This window comes from Oryctolagus cuniculus, chromosome 1 (genome assembly GCF_964237555.1).
Source record: "Oryctolagus cuniculus chromosome 1, mOryCun1.1, whole genome shotgun sequence".
Taxonomy (NCBI): Eukaryota; Metazoa; Chordata; class Mammalia; order Lagomorpha; family Leporidae; genus Oryctolagus; species Oryctolagus cuniculus.
Window position 1 is genome coordinate 177,507,147 of NC_091432.1, and position 10,027 is coordinate 177,517,173.

At 37.5% G+C, this 10,027-nt stretch overlaps 1 protein-coding gene across 4 annotated transcripts in view; it reads right to left on the reverse strand.

Moving 5' to 3' along the window:
• ZDHHC21 (zinc finger DHHC-type palmitoyltransferase 21) overlaps positions 1 to 10,027 on the reverse strand; it is a 117,775-nt gene that overhangs the window by 31,874 nt on the left and 75,874 nt on the right. For 3 of the 4 annotated variants that reach the window (XM_051857808.2, XM_051857814.2, XM_051857833.2), the window contains one exon: positions 4,271 to 4,547. The exons of the other annotated variant lie outside the window; for it this stretch is intronic. In XM_051857808.2, coding sequence (XP_051713768.2) covers positions 4,394 to 4,547 — 154 coding nt within the window. In that variant the 3' untranslated portion in view covers positions 4,271 to 4,393. Of the gene's footprint in view, positions 1 to 4,270; positions 4,548 to 10,027 lie in introns of those variants that run through there. 4 annotated transcript variants of the gene reach the window in all.

Here is a 10,027-nt window from a genome sequence, read left to right on the forward strand (position 1 = left end):
TCTCTGTTTCTCTACGCTTTAAAATATATATATATATATATATATATATATATATATATATATATATAATACAGGCTCTGTAACAGGTTCAAAAAAAAGCTGGAAAAAATGTATGAAATAGCCATTCTCATATATTATCTACTATGTAGTACAATGCTACACCTGCTGAAAAAAAGGAAAACAAATGAGGTAAGTCCTAAAATCCCCCCTGGATTTCTGCTTGCTATTAAAGGAGAGGAACTCTAAGCTGGGGATAGTCGTCTGCCTGAATTAAAGAGATGGAAGCTCAAATTTGCAGGGCACAAAAAGGAAGCTGTCATGCAGAGTAAAAGTTCCAAAAAGTCTTCCTGGGGGTCTCAGAGGCTGTTGCTGATTGAGCCACATTGATGTAGCTCCACTCCCAAATCCAGCTTCCTACTGAAGTGTGAGAGGTAGCAGGTAATGGCTCAAATGGCTGTATGACAGGAACCACATCGGAGACATGGATTGAGTTCCAGGTTGCTGTGCATTTGAAGAGTGAACCAGTGGATGAGGGTGTCTCTGTCTCTCTGTTTTTCAAATAAATTTTAAAAAGAAAATTTTAAAGATAAATCATTAGCTTCAACAAATTAAAAGGAGGGGGCACCATGGTCATGCAACAGTTAAGCCATCACTTGCAATGACAGTATTCCATATTGCAGTGCAGGTTCTATTAGTTCACTCCTCAACAGCCAGAGCTGGGCCATCCTCAAGATAGGAGCCTGGAACTCAATCTGGGCTTGGCACATTGGTGGCAGGGATCCAAGTACTCAAGCTATTACTTGCTGTCTACTAAGATGTGTATTAATAGGAAGCTGGAACTGAAGTGGAGTAGCTAAGACTCAAAACAGACACTCTGATACGAGATGTAGACATCCAAAGCAGTGATTTAGCATTGTACCAAATGCCTGCCCCTAAGCTATTTTTAATTGCATAAAAAAGAACACAACATATGAAAATTTATGTGATACAGTTAAAGTAGTGTTTAGAAGGCAATTTAAAGTCTGAAAAGACTGCAGAGCTCAAAATCAATGAGTTAAACTCTACCTTAAGAAACTAAGCTCAAAGAAAGAAACAGAAAAGGAAGTAGAGCAGTAATTAGAAATTACAGTACAATCCAATGGAACAGAAAAATAAAAATAAAGAAAATCAGTGAAAACAAAATTATGAATTTTAAAATCTACAGAATTGATAAGTATTTCAACAGATAAACAAAATTAAAAAATACAGTTTGCCAATAGCAAAAATGAAAGAGAAAACATCATTACTGACACTATGAAATCGCAAGGATTATAAAGCTATGAACATTTTGCACCAATAACTTAGATAATTTGGATGAAATAAATTCCTAGAAAAACATAAATTCTCAAAACAGACTTAACAAGAAACAGAAATGGAACAGATCTATACCAAGTTGACATATTGAATAATTTAAAGCCTTGTAGTAGTGTAGTGGGTGCAGCTGCCACCTGCGACACTGGCATCCTATAACAGCATCAGTTCTAGTCCTGACTGCTCCACTTCTCACCCCGCTTCCTGCTAATGAGCCTGGGAAAGCAGTAGAGGATGGCCTGAGTGCTCGGGCCCCTGAACCCGCATAGGAGACAGGAAGAAGCTCTTGGCTCCTGGCTTGGGCCTGGTGCAGCTCTGGCTGTTGCAGCCATTTGGGGAGTGAACCAGCAGTTGGAAGATCTCTCTCTCTCCCTTTCTCCTCTCCCTCTCTCTCTGCAACTCTTTCAAATAAATAAATCAATTAAAAAAAAACTATTAGCAAATCAAAGCCCAGGGATGGTTGGTTTCATTGGTGAAACATATCAAATATCTAAAGCAGAAATAATACTGGTCCTTTATAACTCATTCATTAAGAAAAAATGTGCTGCCGGCGCCGCGGCTCACTAGGCTAATCCTCCACCTTGCAGCGCCGGCACACCGGGTTCTAGTCCCGGTCAGGGCGCCGGATTCTGTCCCAGTTGCCCCTCTTCCAGGCCAGCTCTCTGCTGTGGCCAGGGAGTGCAGTGGAGGATGGCCCAAGTGCTTGGGCCCTGCACCCCATGGGAGACCAGGAGAAGCACCTGGCTCCTGGCTTCGGATCAGCACAATGCACCGGCCACAGCACGCCGGCCGCGGCGGCCGTTGGAGGGTGAACCAACGGCAAAAGGAAGACCTTTCTCTCTGTCTCTCTCTCTGTCCACTCTGCCTGTCAAAAAAAAAAAAAAAAAAAAAAAAAAAGAAAAAAGAAAAAAGAAAAAGTAAAGAAAAAATGAGGAATCACTTTTCAATTCACTATACTAAGGCAGTATTAATCTAATACCAAAACCAAAGACATTACATAGACATTACTGGTCACTATCTCTCACAACCATACATGTAAATATCCTTAAACTGTTAATAAATTGAATCCAGCAGTTTAAAAACAAGATTATTCGCCTCTACAACCAAGAGGTATGTTCCTCCCGGGAATATATGGGTTAATTTATTTGATTAAAATAAATAGCAATATTGCTATACTAACAGTGGATCAAAAGGATATGATGATTTCAACAGATCCCAATAGATGGGAGGAAAAAATTTAAGAAACTAATCTCATTCATGACAAGAACTTTCCATCAACCTGGAGTAGAGAATCTATAAAAACCTACAGCTAACATCATAGTTAGTTAAAAACTTTGTATTCCTGCCCCCTCCCCAAGATCAGGAACAAAGCAAGGACGCCCACTGTCTGCTTCTACTAAACATCACGCTGGAGATACTAGCCAGCTCAGTAATAAAGGGGGAAGGGACAAGAAAAGAAGGAAAGACATTCAGGAATGAACAGGATTGACAGGAAGAAATAAAACTTTTATTTTCAGATGGCATCATGTTGCACATAGAAAATCTGTAACACATGGACATGTGCACACACGGGCACATACACACACCCACACAACCACATACACACAGGAGTTTACAAGCAAGTTCAGCATGGTCACAGGATAAAAGATGAGTAATAAATACCACTTGCACCCCTGCACATTAGTAATAAACAAACTGAAAATTAAAGTAGGAAAGAACTTCCGATCACAATAGCATAAAAACACTCGACATAAATTTAACAAGAAAACAACTTTGTAAATTAAAAACTATGAAAATTTAAAAACACAGCTGAGACAAAAATAAAGATCTAAATAAACAGGGACTGGAAGACTCAATACTGTGAAGATGCAATTTTCAGCAAATTTATCTACCAATTGATTGCGAACCCTATTAAAATTTCAGAAAATTTTTTAGAAATTGCTAAATTGTTCTTAAAATTTCAATGGAAATACCAATGACCTAGAATAGCTAAAATGAATTTGAAAGGCACAAGGCTGGACCTGCAATATCTGATCTCAAAACTGAACATAAAGCGGAAGTGTGGAATAGCTGTGTGTTGAACAATGGAAAATAATTCAAATTCAAGAAATAAACTTGAAGATCAACTGACTATCAATAAATTTGCCAAAATAACTCAGTGGTGAAAAACAGTCTATATATAACAATTAACTAAAAATAGATCATAGACCTAATAGTAAAACCTAAAACTACAAAACTTCTTGATGAAAACCAACATGACCTTAGATTAGGCAAAATGTTCTAAAATAATAGTACTAAAAGCATAATTGCTTGAAAAATTGGAATTATTTAAATGTTTTGCTTCAAAAGATACCACTAAGAAAATTAATTTTTCAGACTGCCATTTGTCTGATAAAGACCTTGTATTCAGAATATGAGGCTACTTCAAAAAGTTCATGGAAAATGCATATAATGAAACACTGCATAGATTTCAAAGTTTTTGACCAAAATATTTTATTTATTTATTTATTTATCTTTGAGATTTAAGATTTGTTAGAGTCAGAGACCTCCAGCCAGAGTGGCTGCAGCCAGAGGGGGAGCAGCTCTCTTCTCAGGCCAACTAGGTAATGGAAGTCAGCAGGGCGCCTTCTCTAAGGAGTTTCACACCTCCCTTATGTCTATTCCAGTACCCCACGTGAAGAGAAAGATCTGGACCTCAAATATACCTGGCCAGGCCTTAGCCCACCTAATTGTTATCAGGCCCCTCCTGTCAGTTTCTATTTGCCTCTCTATGGAAAAAACTTCCTAGTGGTTTGGACAGCACCTTTCTTAGGTCCTCTAATAATCACTCTGTCCTTTGTTTTAGACCCCTGTGAGTTTAATCTGCTTGTTAGATTTGTTTTCTCCAGACTTGAAGCAGTGAAATTCTGAATGACCAAAATATTTTAAAAATTATCATTTATTTTAGAGGGAGAGGGAGGAGAGGAAGGGGAGAAAAGGGAGAGGGAGGGGGAGGAAGGAGAGAGAGAGCAAGAGCGAGAAACCTCCTATCTGCTGGTTCACTCTACAGATGCTCAAAATAGCTAGGGCTGGGCTGAGCTGCAGTGAGAAATGCAATCCAGGTCTCCCATGTAGGTGGCATGAACCCAAATACTTGAGCCATTAATTTTGCTTCTCTGGGTCTGTACTGGTGGCAAGCTGGAATCAGGAGCTGGAGCCTAGAATTGAACCCAAGAAATCCAATATAAAACATGGGCATCTTAACTGTTTGGCTGAATGCCTGCTCTGCTAAAGTGATCCTTTAATTCCATTTTCTTTTTTTTTAACTTTTATTTAATGAATATAAATTTCCAAAGTACAGCTTATGGATTACAATGGCTTCCCCCCCATAACGGCCCTCCCACCCACAACCCTCCCCTTTCCCACTCCCTCTCCCCTTCCATTCACATCAAGATTAATTTTCGATTCTCTTTATATACAGAAGATCAGTTTAGCATACATTAAGTAAAGATTTCAACAGTTTGCACCCACACAGAAACATAAAGTGAAAAATACTGTTTTTGAGTACTAGTGATAGCATTAAATCTCAATGTACAGCACACTAAGGACAAAGATCATACATGGGGAGTAAGTGCACAGTGACTCCTGTTGTTGACTTCACAAATTGACACTCTTGTTTATGGCGTCAGTAATCACCCTAGGCTCTTGTCATGAGCTGCCAAGGCTATGGAAGCCCCCTGAGTTCACTGACTCTGATCATATTTAGACAAGGCCATGCTCAAAGTGGAACTTCTCTCCTCCCTTCAGAGAAAGATACCTCCTTCTTTGATGATCCGTTCTTTCCACTGGGATCTCACTCGCGGAGATCTTTCATTTAGGCTTTTTTTTTTTTTTTCCCCAGAGTGTCTTGGCTTTCCATGCCTAAAATACTCTCATGGGCATTTCAGCCGGATCCGCATGCCTTAAGGGCTGATTCTGAGGCCAGAGTGCTGTTTAGGACATTTGCCATTCTATGGGTCTGCTGTGTATCTCACTTTCCATGTTGGATCATTCTCTCCCTTTTTTATTCTATCAGCTAGTATTTGCAGACACTAGTCTTGTTTATGTGATCCCTTTGGTTCTTAGTCCTTTCATTATGATCAATTGTGAACAGAAATTGATCACTGGGACTAGTGAGATGGCATTGGTACATGCCACCTTGATGGGATTGAATTGGAATCCCCTGGTATGTTTCTAACTCTACCATTTGAGGTAAGTCAGCCTGAGCATGTCCCAAATTGCACATCTCTTCCCTCTCTTATTCCCACTCTTATATTTAACAGCGATCACTTTTCAGTTAAGTTTCAGCACTTAAGAATAATTGTGTATTGATTAAAAAAATATATCGCTTCTCGGCCTTTTGGCTAAGATCAAGTGTAATTCCATTTTCCATGAAGTTTTCGAAATCCCTTCGTGTGTCTGTTAAATAGCGATTCTCATTCCCCACTCCTTATAGCAACCACCTAAAGTTTACTTTGTTTCTATGCATTTGATTACTTTAGAAAGATGCCTCATATAAATAAAACCATATAGTGCACGTCTGTGACTGGCTTATTAGCATAATGCTCTCAGGTGCATGGTAGGGTCTATGATAGGATTTCTCCACTTTAATGGCTGAGTAGTATTTCAAGGATGTGTGTCACCTTGCTTTTATCTCTTCATCCACAAATAGGCTTTCAGGTTGTTTATACCTCTTGGCTATTGTAAATAATGTTGCTCTGAACATCAATGTGTAAAAATCTCTTCCAGATCCTAACTCAAATTCTGGAAGGAAAATAAGCAAAAGAGGAATTTCTGGATCATCCCAGGACTGTATTTCCATTTGTAATCTTTAAAGGAATCTCTGTACTGTCTTTTTCAGTGGCTGCACCATCTTACATTCCGAACTGTGGACAAGAGTTCCAATATTCCATATCTACATCAATGGTTATTTCTGGCTTCTTCAAAAATATACAATGGCTCTTCTAAAAGGTGTGAGATGAGATCTCACTGCAATTTCAACTTGTGTTTCCCTGATGATTAGCAATATTGAGTAGCTTGTCATAAACCCGTGGGCCATTTTAACTTTTTTGGGAGAAATGTCTATTTAAGTCCTTTGCCCATTATTAAACTGGATTGTTTTTGTCATTGTTTTTGAGTTGTAAGAGCTTCTTAGATATTTTCATTTAGCAGATGTATGGTTGGAAAATATTTTCTCCCATTTAAATGCTGCCTTTTCACTCTGTTGATTGTTTCCTTAGCTGTATAGAGGCTTTTCAGTTTGATGCATTCCAACTTCTATTTGCTTGTGTTTCTTGTGTGTTCAGAATCCCCTCCAGGAAATCACTGACAAACTGATGTTATAACGCCTTTCCTCTATTTTTGTTGTTGTTATTGTCTAGGAGTTTTATAGCTTCAGGTCTTACCTGTTGGGATTTTATCCATCTGAAACAATGTAGTTAGTTTCCCACTATACACTTATTACAAAGAAATTTATAAAAATAACATCAATATTAAAAAAGTTACATTGGAGTTGTAAGTTCTGAATGGATTCTGAAGCATAATATAAAGGAGGGAAACTATCAAAATTTTGAGAAATAAAGGAAAATACATAATCCTTAGGAAGGCCTTGTTAACAAGACCCTGCACCGTCTTTGAGTCTTTATGGCTAAGCCCTCAGTGGAACAGAATCAAGCTGCAATGTCCCTTCTGAATTCCTAACCCATCAAATCTTGGACATAAAAAATGGCTGGTTGTTTCACTGTTTTATGTTACAAGTTTAGGGATGTTACACATCAGCAACTAGAACAATATGTCTATTATATGTGAAGAGGAGTGACATGATGGTGATGAGTGCTATGGAGAAAATAGTGCGGAAGAGACAGGGATGGCTGTGAGGAAGTTTGTGTAAATTTTAAAAACTGACCAAACAAAAGCTATCTCATGTCATAGCAAGTGTGGATCACCTCAAAAGCCTTGATATTGGTTACATCTAGATGGCATTGAAACATGAACCTATTCTATGGGATGAGGTCCATGTCCTAAAGAAACACAGCTCATAAAATTTACTTAATAAATCCTGTTAACTTTATACTTATTACTGATTCATCAAGGTTTACCTATTGATAGTTTCAAGGTAGAACTATGAAGGTTCCACATTATATAAAGTCCTCAACATTCAGGCTAGATCCAGGGAACACTTCTAGTTAAAAAAAAATTAATAAACCTTCAGTATTGTGGATAAAGATCATCCAGATCATGCCTCAGTTAAATCTACCACTAAAGCCATCTGAAGTCTGTATCTGTAGTAGCATCTGAATGGTTGGATTTGTATATTCCAAGTTCCATATCTAAATATTCTGGTTTTTCTTACATGCAAAACACATTGCTATTTGGATGTCGATCCTTGAGCAGAGATACTTCTTCATTTGCAGAAGAGGATTAATTTAAAAACACTAGGCATCCAAAGACTACACAAAGAATGTGTTGTGACTCTTACAAATATTTTTTTTTAAGTAAGCTTAGATGTATTGGTTTTTTTCAAACCAACACATAACCTCTATCCTTCCTCAGTCCTGTTTGCTCAGCTGGATGTCCACAGGGTCCAATTTTCCCTCCAATTGCCCTTGCATGCTAATATAATTGCTGCTCATATGGGTAATTGGTCAGCCTAGAGCAGCATTTGTATGCATTTGTTCATCTACAATATCTGGCAGCTTCTCAAATGATTTTGCAGTCTTATATTACTAGCATGTGTTTTTATTTTTTGTCTTTGTATAAGAAGACTAAGTTAATGTGAATCTGCAAGGACCCCCATATTTTAAGTTCTCAGAAATTGGAATATACTGATAAAAGCTCTTTTTAAGCAGCCAATGTGTTTTTCTCACCTCTCAAATACAGAGTAAATGAAATCGAGTCTCAAATGCATATTGTTCTATTTTAAAAAGTTTCCTTCACTGCACTCCTTCCCAAATAGAACCAAATTAACTAGATTCAAACAGACATCAGCTTAAAAATTAATAGTAAGCTTCACCTTGACAATGCAGTAAAAATTACTAATTTTATTAAACTGTTGAGTCACTTTTTAATACTGTGTTTAACAAAATAAGGGATACATAAAAAGCCCTTAACGCAAATCCAAAGTATGACTGTTTACCAGTGAGGAAAAGCATTTGTGCAACTGTTTGAGTTGCAAGCTGAACTAACCACCTTTTTTCATGAAGCACTATTTTATACTTAAAACAGTAATTGGCAATTTTTTTTCACACTTGGGTATTTGGTGAACATTTTATCAAAAATGAGTCAGGTAACCAAACAAATCACTCCAAGGAAAATTACTGACAGTATGTGGTTGCCACTGGTAAAATTCAGGGTTTCTTATGAAAATGAAAATTCTGAAAAATACAAACTTTAAAGCTTTCCAACACTGCACTGACAAAATGAGTAGCAATTTTAATGAATTGCATTTTATTTTGTATGGTTAAGAGAACTTACAGATGAAAAAGAGATCAATGGATTTTAATTCTTTTAGTATGCAAACTCATTGGTATTGTTGCTGGTTACAAACTGCAACTAAAAACATTTTAAAAATCATTACTTAAGTTTTTGTGCACCATCAATTAAAGAATATGCAGTTACTGGAAGAGGATTAAAATATCTTCTCCAACTACATGATCTCCATTAAACCACATTTCTCTAGTTACTTCAACCAAAGTAACAATGCTACTGATTAAATGCAGCAACAGTATGAGATCCAGCTTTCTTCTATGAAGGCTGATGTGACAGAGCTTTGCAGAAACATAAAATGGACCTCAAAATTAAAATATTTTACCATTTAATGAGTTATATTTAAATGATTAACAATCAATTTTTTGCTCCTAAAATTAGTTTCTAATTCAGTAAATATTCAAAAAGTTTAAAGAAGCAAAAATTCTTTGGGGGGGGGTCTGCAGTAATTTTTATGTGTAGGGGAATCCTGAGATTAAAAAATTGAGAACTGCTATAATTTATCATTGCCAAGAAAGCGTTATTGTAAATGCTGCTTAGAATCAGAACAAAGGAAACTGCAAATCTACCAAATCATTTATATGTTAACGAGACTATTTGCCAAAATTACATTTCTAGTTAAAAAAAAAAAATCTAAGAAATAACTTTAAAAATAGAGTCCTTGTCTTTTTTTTTTTTTTTTTTTTTTTTTTTTTTTTTTTGACAGGCAGAGTGGACAGTGAGAGAGAGAGAGAGAGAGAGAGAGAAAGGTCTTCCTTTTCCATTGGTTCACCCCACAATGGCCGCTGCTGATCCGAAGGCAGGAGCCAGGTGCTTCTCCTGGTCTCCCAGGGGGTGCAGGGCCCAAGGACCTGAGCCATCTTCCACTGCACTCCCGGGCCACAGCAGAGAGCTGGACTGGAAGAGGAGCAACCAGGACAGAATCCGGCACCCCGACCGGGACTAGAACCTGGGAGGATTAGCCTATTGAGCCACAGTGCTGGCCCAAGTCTCAGGGCACTTTCTACTCCTTCTCTGTTTCTAAGATCTGCTGATTGATTGTCATTTCAGAACTGTGACACTTCTGACTGATTCACACTAACTTAAACACACTTTTTTTTTTTTTTGTGATTTCTTTTTATGTACGAGTAGAAGCACTTAGTTGAGCCCTAAGAGGTTTGTCAACAAGTAGTTA